Source organism: Perognathus longimembris, chromosome 1 (assembly GCF_023159225.1).
Source record: "Perognathus longimembris pacificus isolate PPM17 chromosome 1, ASM2315922v1, whole genome shotgun sequence".
NCBI lineage: Eukaryota > Metazoa > Chordata > Mammalia > Rodentia > Heteromyidae > Perognathus > Perognathus longimembris.
Genome location: NC_063161.1, coordinates 20,621,601 through 20,639,307, shown reverse-complemented (window position 1 = coordinate 20,639,307; position 17,707 = coordinate 20,621,601). Strand labels below are relative to the sequence as shown.

At 41.0% G+C, this 17,707-nt stretch overlaps 1 protein-coding gene and 1 long non-coding RNA gene across 2 annotated transcripts; one reads left to right on the top strand and one right to left on the bottom strand.

Moving 5' to 3' along the window:
* Positions 1 to 413: 413 nt before the first annotated feature.
* Positions 414 to 15,393, top strand: Mrpl42 (mitochondrial ribosomal protein L42). The gene is made up of 6 exons (XM_048358315.1): positions 414 to 481; positions 2,828 to 2,983; positions 6,369 to 6,432; positions 7,752 to 7,836; positions 12,794 to 12,957; positions 15,213 to 15,393. The coding sequence occupies exons 2-6, from the start codon at positions 2,917 to 2,919 to the stop codon at positions 15,256 to 15,258; spliced, it is 426 nt and encodes a 141-aa protein (XP_048214272.1). The 5' UTR covers positions 414 to 481; positions 2,828 to 2,916; the 3' UTR covers positions 15,259 to 15,393.
* On the bottom strand, positions 11,322 to 17,555 carry LOC125360258. The gene is made up of 3 exons (XR_007212667.1): positions 17,544 to 17,555; positions 15,607 to 15,611; positions 11,322 to 11,675 (listed from the first exon to the last, which is right to left on the bottom strand). It is a non-coding gene; the product is annotated as an uncharacterized LOC125360258 (long non-coding RNA).
* Positions 17,556 to 17,707: the final 152 nt, after the last annotated feature.

The following is a 17,707-nucleotide window of genomic DNA, read 5'->3' as shown; positions in this document are numbered from 1 at the left end:
CCTCTCACCTCCCACGTCCTATCAATTAATCGGCTTGAAAGATCTTTCCAATTCAAACGTCCACATCCTAGCAATTGAGGGCTCTTCTGGAATGCCTCTTTCCCTGGGAAAATTTAATTCATCCACCAAGAAATAAGCTAGCATTCCTCTGAATATTAACATAAGGAATGTGTGTGTGTGCACGCACGTGTATGCAAGTAGCACTTATGCTACTAAACAAAGTACTTTTTAGTAAGGAATGCGTACGAGTTGATGTATGAGTGGAGCGGAGATTTTGTTTCCAAAGTACCTCTGATGAAGTGGAAGCCAAGCTGCGGCAACTGAAGATGAGAGATGGTAAAAGCAGGTCCCGCCCTCCTTCAGTCCTGGAGCAGCTTTCCTGCGGAGACTACAATCCCCAGAGTGCTCTGCGAGACGAAAGGGCGCGCGGGTGGAGGCACCTTGTAGGACCCGGATTGAGGCAAGATGGCGGGCTCCGCGGTGAGTAGCTGTCAAGGTAACCGCGGCTCGCTCAGTCTGCGGATGAGGAGCCCCTGAGTAGGTCCGGAGAGCTCGGCCGGGTGCTGAGCTCTACCTCCACCTGTTGTTGCCCGCAGGGGAAGCTATTGCTGGCTCCCAGCCCAATCCCTCCACTTACAGGGCCCGCGTGTGGTGGAGCGCACCCTGTAAGGTCACCCCAGCAGGCATCCGGCGGGGTCCGATTGACTTTGTGATGCCGGGGACCCCTCTGATTGCTCCTCTCTCCGGCGCTTGCTTTGGGGTTGAATTCCATGCCACGGGTCTGAGGTTAATAGTTTGACGACCAATAGGTGTGCTGGCCTTGGGGCAGAAGGAACGTAATGTTTCCTCCCTCTCTCCCCCCCCCCCCCCAATCATTTTGGGCTTGTGTTCTTCCCTTCGTGCCTCCTGTTAAGCTGTGGGACGATAAACAAGTAAATCGTGTGACCACCGTGTGCTGGCGTCTTGGAGGTGCTGGGATTTGAGCTTGGGCTTGGGGCCTAGAGCTCGCTGGGCTGGGGGCTCCATATCCCAAGCTACGCCTCCAACCCTGAACATTTGATTTCCATCTGTAAAATAAAGTGTTACTTCACAGACTTAATTCAAGAGCACATAATGTACAGGGAAGTAGGTTGTAAACCCGAAATAACACCACGTGTGAATTTAAGGTTAGCAGTGTCAAGTTCAGCCTTTCATTAGTATTCAAGGAAGAGCACAAGTAGTCATTAAAGCAAATTAAGGACATGGGTAATGTAGTTTATATGTTATTTATTCACAACATCCCATGGAGATTATGATTATTCACCCAGTTTTACCATGGAAGAAACAGAGTCGTTTAATTATTTGCCCAAAGTTTACAGTTTGTATGTGACTTAAGTGTCAAGTCCTTAGAAATAATACCTTTAAGCTTTTGTTAGTTTCGTATGAGTCAAAATAAGAACGATTTACATGACTAATATGAAGAAAATGGTGGTAAAGCGTGTTGGAAAGTTTAGAGTATAAGATAGTGAAATTTATTTTTGTTTTTTAGACATGATCTATGTAACCCAAGTTATCATTGAACTAACTGTCCTTTCTTTAGCCTCCTAATGCTAGGATTACAGGTGAACACCACTGTCTGGTAAGATGGTGAAATTTATGTTTTAAGAGGAACAGACAAGGCCTTCTTGTTTAGTACTCCATTTAATCAGAAACATAATATTGTAAATGATGTAATTAAGTGTGTGTGTATGCGCGCGCATGCGCGCATGCATGTGCTGGTACTGGAGTTGGAGCTTGAACTCGGGGTTTCTGGCTCTCACTTAGCTTTTTGTGCTCAAAGCTTGGCCCTCCACCACTTGAGCCACACCTCCACTTCTGGCTTTTTTTTTTTTTTTTTCTGGTGAGTTGGAGATAAGAATCTCTCCAAAAGGAGCTGGGAATATGGCCTAGTGGCAAGAGTGCTTGCCTCCTATACATTTAGCCCTGGGTTCGATTCCCCAGCACCACATATATAGAAAATGGCCAGAAGTGGCGGTGTGGCTCTAAGCTGCAGAGTATCCTTGAGCAAAAAGAAGCCAGAGACAGTGCTCAGGCCCTGAGTCCAAGCCCAGGACTGGCAGAAAAAAGAAAAAAAAAAGAATCTCTCCAATGTCTTCCCGGGCTGTCATTGAACTGCAATTCTCAAATCTCAGCTCTTAAGTAGCTACAATTACATGCACTGCTTTAATAAGATATTTTATGTGTCAGCCAGGCAGCTATACACACTAGCATTATGAAGTGGAGATACTCTCATCCTGAGTGACTTTGTAAGAGTAACTTCATACTTATTGAGTACTCAGAACATAGAAAAAAACTGCACTGGGTTTTGAGAAGATTTCATGTAAGAGAAATAAGTAATGAACATAGTTCTGGGGTTTCTCATATGACATTTTGATGTTACTACTCTGTCATATTAAGTTGTGTGGAACTACAAAGTTGTTTAAAAGCCTTGTTTGTGGGGACTGGTTCTAGGGCTTGAACTCATGGAAGGGTAGCTGTTCCTGAGCTTTTTTTTTTTTTTTTTTGCTCAAGCTACGACTTTACTAGTTGAGCCACAGCTTCACTTCTCGTTTTTTGGTAGTTGACTAGAGATATGAGTCTCACAGACTTTGCTTCTGGGTCTGGCTTCAAACCTCAATCTTCAGATCTCAGCCTCCTGAATAGTTAAAATTACAGGTGTAAGCCACTGGTGCCTGGCAAAAGCCTTGCTTTAAATGGCTGATACTAGGTAGTGGCTCCTATCATGTTCTTGGAATGTTAAGTTTACCATAGGTAGCACTGATTTTTTTTTTTAAATCTCTTAACAGGAATGAAAATTGGTGTTCCTAGAAGCAGATTTTAAAGGCAGTTTCTTTTGAAATATCTTCTCATTCTGCCTGATAAGCATCCTGGTTCACAATGGCAGCAACAATAAAGTGGGTAATATCAAAGGGAACTATCTTGAAGCATTTACTTCCAATCCAAAGTAAGTGAGGGTTTATTTTATTTTATTAACTGTTTAAAAAGAGTTTTAAGCCAGGATCTGGTGGCACATGTCTGTAATTCTAGCTACTCAGGAGACCAAGATTTGAGGATCAAGATTTGAAGCTAACCCTGGGCAGGAAAGTCTGTGAGACTCTTACCTCCAATTAACTATCAAAAAAGCCAGAAGTGGGGGCTGGGGATATAGCCTAGCGGCAAGAGTGCCTGCCTCGGATACACGAGGCCCTAGGTTCGATTCCCCAGCACCACATATACAGAAAACGGCCAGAAGCGGCGCTGTGGCTCAAGTGGCAGAGTGCTAGCCTTGAGCGGGAAGAAGCCAGGGACAGTGCTCAGGCCCTGAGTCTAAGGCCCAGGACTGGCAAAAAAAAAAAAAGCCAGAAGTGAGGGGCTAGGAATATGGCCTAGTGGCAAGAGCGCTTGTCTCGTATACATGAAGCCCTGGGTTTGATTCCCCAGCACCACATATATAGAAAATGGCCAGAAGTGGCGCTGTGGCTCAAGTGGCAGAGTGCTAGCCTTGAGCAAAAAGAAGCCAGGGACAGTGCTCAGGCCCTGAGTCCAAGGTCCAGGACTGGCAAAAAGAAAAAAAAAGCCAGAAGTGGAGATGTGGCTCAAGTAGTAGAGTGCTAGTCTTGAGTAGAAAGCTCAGAGACAGTACCCTGGCCTTGAGTTCAAGCCATAGGACTGAGACTAAAACAACAGCAACAGCAACAAAAACAACAAAGCAGTTTTAAGCTTAGTACAGTGTCTTATGCCTCTCATCTTAGCTTAAGATACTAGATCTCAGTTCAGAGCTGGCCTGGCAATATCAACAAATCTTGTGAATTCTTTCCTCCAGTTAACCAGCAGGAAGCTGGAAGTAGAGGCATGGCTCAAGTGGTAGTGTGCCAGCCATGAGCAAAATGCAAAATAGCAGAGTGAGAGTAAGCCCCAGTACCAACATACACACACACACACACACACACACACAGAGACACAGACACACACACAGACACAGATACACACAGACATAGACACACACACAGTTTGAAGCTATTTCAAATATTATGAATATTTATAACATTTAATTGCTCTAGGTGCCTTTTATTTGCAGGAGTGTTTGCAATAATAAAAAGCAGACACAACCTAAGTGTCAATCAAAAGGAGAATAGAAGGCTGGGTGCCAATGGCTCACGCATACAATTCTAGCTATTCAGGAGGCTAAGGTCTGAGGATGGAGGTTCAAAGCCAGCCTGGGCAGAATAGTGTGTGAAAACCAGAAGTGCTCTGGCTCAGAGTGGTAGCCTTGAGCAGAAGAGCTCAGGTGCAGTGCCTAGGCTCCAAGTTCAAGATTAGTGACCAACCAAAAAAAGGTGGGGGGGATGGGAGAGGGAGGAGAATGGATAAACCTATGATTTAAACCCATGATTTAGGGACAAAGTACAGTGAACGAAAATAAAAAGGCCTCCCTGAAGCTGGTACCAGTGGCTCATTTCTGTAATTCTGACTACTCAGGAGGCTGAGATCTGAGGATCAAGGTTCAAATCCAGCCTAGGCAAGGAGTCTATGAGACTCTTTTCTCCAATTAACCACCAGAAATGCTGGAAGTGGAAATGTGGTTCAAGTGGTAGAGTGCTAGCCCTGAACAATAACAACCAAAAAAACCCTCAAGAATATTGCCCAGGCTCTACATTCAAGCCCTAAGACTGGCACCAAAAAAGAAAAGAAAAGAAAAGAAAAGACAGGAGAGGCTGGGAATATGGCCTAGTGGCAAGAGTGCTTGACTCCTATACACAAAGCCCTGGGTTCGATTCCCAAGCACCACATATACAGAAAACGGCCAGAAGGGGCGCTGTGGCTCAAGTGGCAGAGTGCTAGCCTTGAGCAAAAAGAAGCCAGGGACAGTGCTCAGGCCTTGAGTCCAAGGCCCGGGACTGGCAAAAAAAAAAAAAAAGAAAAGACAGGAGAAACTCATATGCTTAATTTACATTTAAGTATATGAACTACCCCAACATATATTCCCTTTGAATTTAAAAGAAATGTTCTTTCTTTAACATGAAAGGACCTTTTGCAAACTTTTTAAACAATTACAGGTCTTGAATTTGTTTGTTTTGTTTTTTGCCAGTTCTGGGGCTTGAACTCTGGGCCTGAGCACCATCCCTGGCTTCTTTTTGCTCAAGGCTAGCACTCTACCTCTTGAGCCACAGTGCCACTTCTGGCTTTTTCTATATATGTGGTGCTGAGGAATCGAACCCAGGGCTTCATGTATAGGAGGCGAGCACTTTATCACTAGGCTATGTTCCCAGCCCCAGGTCTTGAATTTGTAACAATTAAAAATGTGTTTTGCCAGGAGCCAGCTGGAGGAGGATTTGAGGATCGGTTCAAAGCCAGTCTGAACCCAGCCAGGGCAGGAAAGTCCATAAGACTCTTATCTCCAATTAATCACCAGAAAACTGGAAGTGGGGCTGTGGCTCTAGTGGTAGAGCCCTAGCCTTGAGCTCAAGAGCTCAGGGACAGTGCTCAGGTCCAGAGTTCAAGACTCATGAAAGATTTTTTAAAAATGTGTTTTGAAGTGAGCATTTTGAATATGAATAGTGAATTTTGAACCAGATTATTTAAAAAAAAATTTTTTTATGTTGGTCATGGGATTTGAAATTAGGGCCTGGGCAGCGTCCCTGAACTTCTTTTGCTTTAGGCTAGTGCTCTAACACTTGAGAGCCAGTACTCCACTTCTGGCTATTTTGTAGTTTATTGGATGTAAGAGTCTCACAGACTTTCCTGCCTGGGCTAGCTTTGAACAGAGATCCTTGGATCTCAGCCTCCTGAGTAGCTAGGATTGCAGGTGTGAGTCACTGGCACCTGGTTAACAAGATAATTTTAATTTAATTACTTAGCATGCCTTCTTTCTAAACTGTGCATCTTGAAATGCCTAAACACTTCATGTTTTTTCTTAGAAAGATTGGACTACCCATATACTTCATTTTCTTTTCTTTTTTAACCTCTGCTCCTTACTTGTTACTCACGCCTTATCACTTCTGCTCATTTTCTCCTCCTTCAGAGAACCTTAGACATCTTCATCTCCACTGGAAAGGCTTTTCTTGAACTTATACAGTGTTGTCTGGTAGTCTGACTGTGTACCCTTCTCTCTCCAATCCTAATAGCACAGATATTCTTTAATGGAATTATTTCTTATTGTCTCTTGCATCAGTAGACTGTACCCCTTGAGAATGGGAACTCAATCTCATTTGTTGTTGAGTCCATGAAGTTGATACAGACCTGTTTTAGAGCAAACAGTAAACATTGTTTGGATGAGTAAAATTAGCTTTAAATTTATGTTAGAACATATGCTCAGGTTAAATCGTTTTTATTCTCTTGGGTTTTTGCAGATGGAGCTTTATCTTGTGTTTGTCATAAATCTACCTATTCTTCTCTTCCAGATGACTATAATTGGTATGTATTAAAATTCAATTGGAAAAGTAACAACCTTAGCTATTTTTGAAATAATTTAATTTTATTTTCTGCTTGCTTTTTAGGTTATTGTTTCTTTAATTTTGTTTTTAATTTTACTTTGATGATTTTATTTACCCAGTGTCTGGAATTATAAACGTTTTAAATGAAAATCATTACCATTGTGTTTCAGTTAATGCTTAATTTGTTATAAGACATACATGCAGTTAGAAGTCCTATCTTTTCTTTCTGAGGCTTTAGCTTTTGGGAAATGTTAATTCTTTTTTTTATAGTTTTCTTTTAGTGTTCATATCTATTAGCTTAAGTAGTTATTTATCTTTTGTTTGATATTGAATGATTGTAAATGACAAATACTGAATTCAGTACTATTTGCTTGGTATTTATTCAGTTCTTGTCGGTATCCTAAGAACTAGGTATAACCTATGACAATGTGTTTTTCTTTATAACAGAGTCAGTGTGCTTGAAACCATAACACATTTTCTCCTTTTCTCCTCTATTTCTCTCTCTCTCTGTCTCTCTCTCTGTCTCTCTCTTTCTCTGTCTCTCTCTAATTTCTTCCTTTCTTCTTGGTTCTGGGCCTGCATGCTGTCCTTGAGCTTTTCTGCTTAAAGCTAGTGTTCTACCACTGAGCCACAGCTCCAGTTCTGGCTGGGGTTTTTTTGGTAGTTAATTGATGATAAGAGTCTAATGTATTTTCCTACCCAGGATTGGCTTTGGAACGTTATCTTCACATCTCAGCCTCCTGAGTAGCTAGGATTGTAGGCATGAGCCACTAGCACCTGGATGTAACATATTTTCTTGAGCCATATGATTTCTACTGCAAATTTTAGTAAAATATACATTTTCTTTTCTTTTGATACTGGTTTTAACTGTATATTTAATGAGTGCAAAGGTAAGTAGATAGTGATGAGTTAGACTAGGCAACATTGACTGAACCTGAACATGTTGAGTCATAGAAGTGTTTTAAAAGCATTATGTAAAACTTCATCCTTTATCAAAAAGATTATTTGACAGTTGAAATGTTCATTGCAGTTGTGATACAGTATTCAAATCATACAATTATGGTGAAACAAGCTAAAGCTTTATCCTCCCAAACAAAATGCATTTTGTAATGTAACAGTTGTTCTGTGTGGTAGTGAAGCTTACTCTGTGAGATTGTGTTGACTTGTCTTCTGTCTTATAGGTCTCAGGTTTGCTGATGTAGTAATAGAGTATCTTTTTATAAAATCAATTCGTAAAATAATTTTAGCTGTAAGGGTAACTTTTATCTTGAATAATATTTCTGGAACATTCTCTTTTAGCAAAGTGGAGCTTGCTTTGACATCTGATGGCAGGACGATAGTATGCTACCACCCTTCTGTGGACATCCCATATGAACACACTAAAGTATGTAAAAAAAATTATCTTGTAGTTTTAAATTTGCTATTAGAAGTATTTAGAAATATTTATACTGCTGAGCTTGAGTCTTGGCTCAGTAGTAGAGTGTTATCTAGCAAGTTTGAAGCCCTCAGTTCAAATTCTATTCTCCCACTCCCCCCTCGCCCCCTCCCCCCAAGGAAATGTTCATATTTTGTTATAGTAACCAAAAAGAAACAAATAACGGAATTATCTGGTTTGCTATTCTCAGATCTCAGCCTTCTATGTCCTCTTTGGGCTTTTTTATTTCATTGTTGTGATTTTTCTTTTTCTTGTTTTTGTCAGTCATGGGCTTAAACTCTGGACCTTGGCACTGTCTCTGAGCTTTTGTGCTCAATGCTAGTACTCTACCACTTTAAGCCACAGAGCCTTTTCAGGTTTTCTGGTGGTTGATTGGAGATAAGAGTCTCCTGGACTTTCCTGCCTGGGCTGGCTTTGAACTTCACTCCTTAGAGCTCAGCCTCCTGAGTAGCTAGCACTACAGGCATGAGCTACCAGCACCCTGCTTCTTTTATTTCTTTTCCATCTTCTTTCCTTAAAGACTTTTCTCAGTATACAAAGTAAAGCATTTAAAAGCAATTAAGAGGTAACTTCTGGTCTAAAATGTTTAGTAACTTCTAAAGATCAGATATATCTATTGTAAAATTAGAAAATATATTTTCCCTACTACCATGTATTAAAATTCAGCAAATTGGGGCTGGGGATATGGCCTAGTGGCAAGAGTGCTTGCCTCGTATACATGAGGCCCTAGGTTCGAGTCGCCAGCACCACATATACAGAAAATGGCCAGAAGTGGTGCTGTGGCTCAAGTGGCAGAGTGCTAGCCTTGAGCAAAAAGAAGCCAGGGACAGTGCTCAGGCCCTGAGTCCAAGCCCCAGGACTGGCCAAAAAAATTTCAGCAAATTATGAAAACTTGTAATTTTAGATCACTGTTTCATAATTTCTATTGACTCTGATCATTTTTTTTGTTTGGGGAATAACTTTTTTCTTGTCAGCCATGGGGCTTGAACTCAAGCCCCAAGCACTGTCCCTGAGCTCTTTTTGCTCAAGGCTAGCTCTGTACTACTTGAGCCACATTGCCACATTCAGCTTTTTTTTTTTTTAAATGTCAAGAAAACTTGGCTGAGCTTTATTGAGTAAGTAAGCAAGCAGTCAAGCAGATAAGAAGTAGACAAATAGACAAGCAGAAAGGCAGAGGCACACTCAACAGTTTGGGTACTCTCAAAGGGAAAGACCTACTTTACTGCTTTTTTGGTATTTTATTGGAGTTAAGAGTCTTGCAAGCCGGTAGGTGGCTCATACCTGTTATCCTAGCTACTCAGGAGGCTGAGATCTGAGGATTGCAGTTCAAAGCCAGCCCAGGCAGGAAAGTCCATGAGACTCTTATCTCCAATTAAACACCAGAAAACCAGAAATGGCACTGTGGCTCAAGTGGTAGAGTACTAGCCTTGAGCTGAAGAGCTCAGGGACAGACAAAAAAACAAAACCATTCAGTATTTTGGTTTTTCAAAGAAAAGCTCTGAGTCTTTTATGGGCTCTTGGGATAGATTTGAACAAGTCTGTTAATTCCAATGATATCTCTCTGTGTGTGTTTGTGCATGTGCATCATGCAAGTATGTGTGAGTATGTGCGCATGCATATCAGTGCTGGGGCTTGAACTCAGGGCCTGGGCACCGTTTCTGAGCTTTTGTGCTCAAGGCTAACACTCTACCATTTGAGCCATCCCTCTACTTCTCGCTGTTTGGTGGTTAATTGTAGATAAGAATATCTGGACTTTTCTGCCCGCGCTGGCTTCCAACCAGGATCCTCAGATCTCAGGTTCTTGAGTAGCTAGGATTATAGGCATGAACCACTGGTGCCCAGCTTCTTTTTTATCTGTCTTTTTATCTATGCACCTGGAAAAAATTTAAACTATATAAAGCAGAGAATTTGTGATACATTAGAACTAGGTCTTCTAGGAAATATGAAGAGGCAACTTTCGTTAACACTTGCCATAACCTTTTGTTAATTAAGACTGACAAGTATAAAAATCTAAAAGTGAGCATACTTGTTTGTAGGCTCAGTCAACCGAAATAACAACAAGAAAAGATTATTCATCGATTCAGGAGTATTGCAGAGGGTTGCAGTGCGAAAACAGAGTATATTCAAGAGGTTGGGGCAAGAGAAAATTTCTCAAGGCAAAGTGAAAAGGACTACATATGTTGTTTTGCAGCAATAATCTTTGGCTATAAGAATCAATAAATGTGGCACTAGCTCAAGGTTGATCAGACAGTTTATGGACATACTCATGACGTAAATTTTGGTGGAAGGTTCCAGTGGCCTTTGTGCAAGGTTGTAGTTCTGGCAGTCTCTGTGTTAGTTCTTGCTAAATCAGGCACATGTATATGGAATCTCCTTCAATACCTACCAGCTTTATTTATTGTTAAATAGTGATACAAGTGGTTCTATTATAACAACTTTTACAGCTTTAACCCTGTGTATAGTACAGGGTATAACAGCAATTGCAAAGACATTTTACCTAACATTTTAGCTTTGTGCCAGTACTGGGGCTTGAACCCAGGGTCTCATGCTGTTGCTTAGCTTTTTTTGTTCAAGGATGGCATTCTACCATTTGATCCACACCTTCACTTTCTGCTTTCTGCTGGTTAATTGGAGTCTGATAGACTTTTCTGCCCATGCTTAGAATCTCAGTCTTCAGATCTCAGCTTCCCGAGTAACCACCAGCACCTAGCTTAACATGTTACTTCCTACTAAAGAGATGATCTTTTAAAATTATTTTAAATGTCTAAGGAGCACTTCTTTAAAATACATTCTTATCACTTTTTTCCTGTCTGGGGCCTTAAAAGAAATATAGATAGCTACCTACCACTTAGATAATCTTTTAAGTGTATGACAGACAGCCAGGCACACTAAATGTTATTTTACTTAATCCTCGTTAAGCCCTCTCACCCCTTTGATTGTTTTTGTTTTGTTTTGGTTTTTGCCAGTCCTGGGGCTTGGACTCAGGGCCTGAGCACTGTCCCTGGCTTCTTTTTGCTCAAGGCTAGCACTCTACCACTTGAGCCACAGCACCACTTCTGGCTTTTCCTATATATGTGGCTGAGGAATCGAACCCAGGGCTTCATGTATAGGAGGCAAGCACTCTACCACTAGACCATATTCCCCACCTCTTTGATTTTATAGCCAGTGAAGCTGAGAGTTTAAATAACTTTCCCCAAACTACAGAGCTACTAAGTAATTGAATCAGAGACCACAGTGCATGTTTATATCTCATTATACTCCCTGCTCATTCTTTCCTGAACTAGGAGGGAGTCCTACTCTACTAATAAGTAAGTGCTTCCTTAACTGCTTAACTTCCTTACTGCTAAATTTAAAACTTTTCATTTCTGGCTTCCCCTGATTCTTTTTAAAAAATTACTTCATTATTGGTGTTCTTACCTAAGTTCATTATTCATTCATTCTTACCTAAGTTCATTATTCACTTACTAAGTTCATTATTCATTCGGTAGTACTAGTGTTTTGAATTCAGTATGCACTCTACCACTCACCCACACCTTCAGCTCTTTTCTGCACTGGTTAAGATTGAGTTAGTGACTCACTTTTTGCTCAGGTGCAGGCCTAGAGTGCCTATATTTGGTTCTTGTCATAGCTGGGATGATAAACACCACCATATCCGGTTTCTTCCACTGAAATGGAGCCTCAGAAATTTGCTTCTCAGACTGGCCTGAAACTTCTGTTCTCCCAAGCTCACCCTCCCTTAAACCTCAGGATAACAGGATTGTGCCTGGGTTAAGAAAGGCTCTCTCAAACTTTTCTGCCTAGACTGACCTTGAACTGAGATCTATTCTCCTGAAAATATTCATTTCTGTAAATATCCATAAAGTAGATGAAATAGGAAACTTCTAGTAACACATGAGAAATTGAGTAAGTCTATGAAATTTGCTAGATTTATGCTGTGTACTAGAATGTCATCAGTTGGTATACGATGACATTGTTTGGTTTTGGATGTAGTGATAGAGATATATAGTGATAGAGTCATTGAACTTGAGATCCATTATTATTTTGCCACATTAAAGCCTTCCAAAATTACTGCTCGGTTTCTTTATTTTCATTCAGTTTTTCTTTTGCTTGCTGTGCCAGGCAAGCACTCTATGGCTAAGCCACATTCCCAGCCCTTACTTTGCATTTCTGAAGTACTTAATTGTGTTACTGCCATGTATTTTGTTTATTTGTCTTGTTTTTGTTGCCAGTCCTGGGGCTTGGACTCAGGGCCTGAGCACTGTCCCTGGCTTCTTTTTGCTCAAGGCTAGCACTCTGCCAATTGAGCCGCAGCGCCACTTCTGGCTTTTTTAAATATATGTAGTGCTGAGGAATTGAACCCAGGGCTTCATGCATGCTAGGCAAGCACTCTACCACTGAGCCACATTCCCACCCTAACAATTCGTACTTTTTAAACATGAATCTAAAGTTGCAAGGACTTTATCACTGGGAAAATTATTTGAATAATTTTTTTTTTTTTTTGCCAGTCCTGGGCCTTGGACTCAGGGCTTGAGCACTGTCCCTGGCTTCTTCCCGCTCAAGACTAGCACTCTGCCACTTGAGCCACAGTGCCGCTTCTGGCTGTTTTCTGTATATGTGGTGCTGGGGAATCGAACCTAGGGCCTCGTGTATCCGAGGCAGGCACTCTTGCCACTAGGCTATATCCCCAGCCCTTGAATAATTATTATTGGAAAAGAAACCAAAAATTGGTTGTAGGAAGAAAAATATTTCTGACTTTATTAATATAACTAAGTGAAACTGTCCTGATAACTTACGCTGATGTACTGTAATGAATTACTGCATCTGTTAATTGTCTTATTTTAGAGTCCATCAAATCCTGTCTATTGTTGCTACATTTGTGTGTTATTTATTATGAATTATTTTATAGCCCATCCCTAGACCAGATCCTGTGCATAATAATGAAGAAACACATGATCAAGTGCTAAAAACCAGATTGGAAGAGAAAGATAAACCCCTGGAGCAAGGACCCATGATAGAACAACTTAGCAAAATGTTCTTTACTACTAAGCATCGCTGGTATCCATATGGACAGTAAGTTTTATTTTCTTTATTCAGCTCACTATACACACTCAAAGAACATACAGCTTTCCTTTCGCTAACAGTGTCCATATTGGTATTGTGCATGATAAAAACCACCACAAGTATGATTACATACTAATACACACGTATTGTTTTTGTTTATGTTTAAAAAATTTTTTTTTGCCAGTCCTGGGGCCAGTCAACTCATGGCCTGGAAACTGTCCCTGAGCTTCTTTTGCTCAAGGCTACCACTCTACCACTTGAGGCACAGCGCCACTTCTGGCTTTTTCTGTGTATGTGGTACTGAGGAATCAAACCCAGGACATGCTAGCCAAGGACTCTACCACTAAGCCACCTTCTCAGCCCTACTATAGCATATTTTTAATCTACATGTACTATACCTACAATGAAATAATACTTAGTTTTCTCCTTATTTTATTTATTTATTTATTTTTACCAGTCCTGGGCCTTGAACTCAGGGCCTGAGCACTGTCCCTGGCTTCCTTTTGCTCAAGGCTAGCACTCTGCCACTTGAGCCACAGCACCACTTCTGGCCGTTTTCTGTATATGTGGTGCTGGGGAATCAAACCCAGGGCCTCATGTATACAAGTCAAGCACTGTTGCCACTAGGCCATATCCCCAGCCCCTTCCCCTTATTTTAATTAGATTTAGTCAAAGCTTTTTTTTTTTTCTTTTTTTTTGGTCAGTTGTGGGGCTTGAACTCTGGGTCTGAGCGCTGTCCCTGCTCTTTAGCTCAAGGCTAGCACTCTACCACTTTGAGACACTGCTACTTCTGATTTCCTGGTGATGGTTTATTGGAGATAAGAGTCTCATGGACTTTCTTGGTGGTTTTGAACCATGATTGTCAGATCTCAGCCTCCTGAATAACTAGGTTTATAGGCTTGAGACATGGGTGCCCGGCTCTCCAAAGCTTTTAAAGAGTTTTATAAGGCTTCTTCAGAAATTCTTGTATTTTGTGATAGTGATTTATTATGTTTTTATTCATATTTCTGATAAGTAATGATCATCTTATCAACTTTTTTGTCTTTAGTAAATTTTGAGTTAGTGCAAAAAAGAGTTGGGTTGGAGCAAGTAATTGAACACTCTATTACTATTCTTTTTTTTTTTTTTTTACCAGTCCTGGGCATTGCCCCTGCCCCTCTCTCTGCTCAAGGCTAGCATTCTTCTTCTTGAACCACAGCACCACTTCCAGCTTTTTTTTCCCCTGTGTATGTGGTACAGAAGAATTGAACCCCGAGCTTCATGCATGCTAGGCAAGCACTCTACCACTAGGCCATATTCCCAGCCCCTATTCTTTTTGTTGTTGTTGTTTGTTTGTTTTTGTGCTGGTCCTGAGGCTTGAACTCAGGATCTGGGTGCCGTCCCTTGTTTTGCTCAAGGCTCCCATTCTACTGCTTGATCCACAACTCCACTTCTAGCTTTTTGGTGGTTAATTAGAGATAAGCGTCTCTTGTCATTTTTTTAAAAATTAAAATTGTACCAAGGGCTTCACTATGTTTCTAACCTCTTTTCTGATATTCCACTGTAAACCATCTTCTGCAACCTTTGCGGTATCTGTTAATCTCAGCTTTATTCTTCTTGCTGCATAGGCCAAACCCTCTGATATCATTCATGACTTTTCTTTTTGTCTCACCCCCAGCATGGTCAGCAAGCCCATTAGCTCTAAATTTACCCAGATTCCACTACTTACTACCATTTCTTCTGCTACTGTTCTAAAAGCCACTATCCTTTGCCTGGTTCATTGAAATAGTTTCTTTGCTTTTGCTTTGCTTCCTTGTATTTTGTTTATACCAAGTAGCCAAAGTATCCTTATTAAATCTGTTATTAGCTCTTGGAATTTCTCTTCTTTTTTTTTTTTTATTATCTTGTTCAGAAAAGCTATGGGCCTGCAAGATCCTATGACTCTGCATTATCTTTCTTTCTCATTTCCTACTTTTCTTATCTGTGCTCATTCTGGCTTCTCTTACACATTCCTTTTACCTCAGTCATCCAGATTGTTTTGAGATTATCATCATGACATAAAGGAAAATTTCCCAAGAAGCTTTACTCATAGAAATAGTTTTCATAATGGGGAATGTGGATTAATGTTAATAAATATCTGCTATCTACAACAGTATAGTTATAAAATTTTAGTTTTTCAAGTATTTCTAATCCAAACAGCAAGATCCAGCCTCAAAATTTAAGAATTATTTCAAGAGTAACTAACTTTGGTCAAAATAATCCTATTTCATTATTTTCTTTTCCAGGTACCACAGACGTCGTAAGAAAGTGAATCCTCCAAAAGACAGATGATATATCAAGGTTCTAAGAAGAATCAGAGAGAGAGATTATCCTGTGCTTCATTTGCCATTTGAGGGAATACAATCTCGTGTACTTACTAATAGGGTATATAGTAAAGAAATAAAAATATCTTTTCATAAACTGCAATAAGTATTTCTTTGTACATACTCTGACTTTCACAGTCTTATTTAGAAATGCCCAATTCATCTTCCCTCCCTGCCTCCCTCCCTCTCTTCCTTCCTCCTTTCCCTCCTTCCTCCTGGCATGGGACTTGACCTTGGGGCAACCAGAAGCCTGTCTCTGTATATTTTGTTGTTTGTGCTGATCCTGGGGCTTGAACTCAGGGTCTGGGTGCTATACCTGAGCTGTTTTTTGCTCCAGATTAGTGTTCTACCACTTGAGCCACAGCTCCACTTCCAGCTTTTTGGTGATTAATTGGAGGTAAGAGTCTCATGACTTTCCTTCCAGGGCTGGCTTTGAATGCAGATCCTCAGATCTCAGCCTCCAGAGTAGCTAGGATTACAGGTGTGAGCCCCCAGCTCGCTCTCTCACTCTCTCGTTCGCTCTTTCTCTCTCTCTCTCCCTCTTTCCCTCCCTCCCTCCTTCTTTCCCTTCCTTTCTTCTTTCTTTCTTTTGTAAGGTTTTGCAATTAGCCCATGTTGGACCTTGAATTGTAAATCCTCCTGCCTGAGACTCCTAAATGACACTCCTGGTCTTTACTTTTTTTTTTTTTGCCAATATTGGTGTTCAAACTTATGACCTCGTTTTCTCCATTTTGCAATCTACCACTTGAGCCATACCTCCAGCCCAACATTTTTGTGGTTCTTTTGGAGATGGAGTCTCTTAGACTTTAGTGCCTCAGCTGGCTTTGAACTGCAGTCTTCTAGATCTTAGCTTCCTAAGTAGCTGGGATTACAGTTGTAAGCTACAAGTGCTCAGCTCTTATAATTTCTTTTTATGTGTTCAGTTTATTAATTTTTTTTTTTTGGTTAGCCATGGGGCTTGAACTCCAGGCCTGGGTGCTGTCCCTTTGACTCTTTGTGCTCAAGGCTAGTGCTCTACCACTTGAGCCACAGTGCTACTTCCGGTTTTTGAGTAGTTAACTGAAAATTAGAGAGTCGCACAGGGACTATTCTGCCCAGGCTGGCTTTGAACTGCAATCATCAGATCTCAACTTTCTGAGTAGCTAGGATTATAGGCATGAGCCACCAGCACCCAGCTTTCTATTAGATATTTTTATAACTCTAGGCAAGCATTATTTTTTTTAACATTTTATTTTGCCAGTCCTGGGACTTGAACTCAGGGCCTGAGCACTGTCCCTGGCTTCCTTTTGCTCAAGGCTAGTACTCTACCACTTGAGCCACAGCGCTACTTCTTTTTTCCGTTTATGGGGTGCTGAGGAATCGAACCCTCATGCATACTAGGCAAGCACTCTACTACTAAGCCACATTCCCAGCCCAAGCATTATTAATAGTATAAATAAGATTCATATGCATTTTCTTCTTGTGAAGTGGTTTTACATTGCCTTTGAGAGTGAACTAACAAGGTGTACCTGAAAATAGATGACCTAGTGTTTCTGTTGTGTTCTAGGAAATCATTTACTTATATTTTAATCAGTTTTTACTGTGTAGGCCCTGTCTATTACATTACTAAATTTTCACAGTGATCCTTTTAAGAGGAAGCATCATTCTCATTCTCAGGCAAAGAGACTTAAACTCTTCCTTGAAAATGGAAGCGTAAGGATCCCACCTATTGGGCTCCAAATCTCTTCCTGGTATGTTGCAATGACAAATGGGTTATCTTTTACCTAAGAATGTATGTTACTAAATTTTTTTTCTAGCAAAAACAAGTTTACTCTTCTGAAATGGTCTTATTTTTAAATGACTATATTCTTTGCCTTATGTATGGTGTATACGTGTGCACATCTGAGGGAAGCTGGGAGGAGGGCACAGAACAGGAAAGCAGGTGAAAAAGTACAGCAGAGGGGCCCATCAGCTACATTGGACATTGATGAAAGTGAACTAAGCAACTCAAGGGCAGTGATGGGAGGGGGGCGGAAATTAGAGAAAGAGGGAACAGATGATACTAAACAAAAAGAAATGTACATATCACCCAATCTGAAAGAAATGGTTTTTGTTGGGGGGAGTAGAGCTGACTCCATCTTGGTTAGGGAAACGTGGTAGCAATTGTTAAAATGAAGTTAAATATTAGGCCACTCTGACTGCAAAATTCTGCTTCTGTAAATGGCTTGCTTAACTTGTTTGTTGCTTGCTCTACCTCCTGCATCAACCCCCTACATCTGTGCCACGCTTTTACCTTTATAAACCTTAGCTCGAGGACTGTTAGGGGTCACACACAGTGTTAGCTCCAGTGTCTGCACTGTGTCCCTGGTCAGTCAGACCGCTTTTTACTGCCACAGTGTTTGCTTCTGAGTCTGTGCTGCGTCCCTGGCCGGTCACTT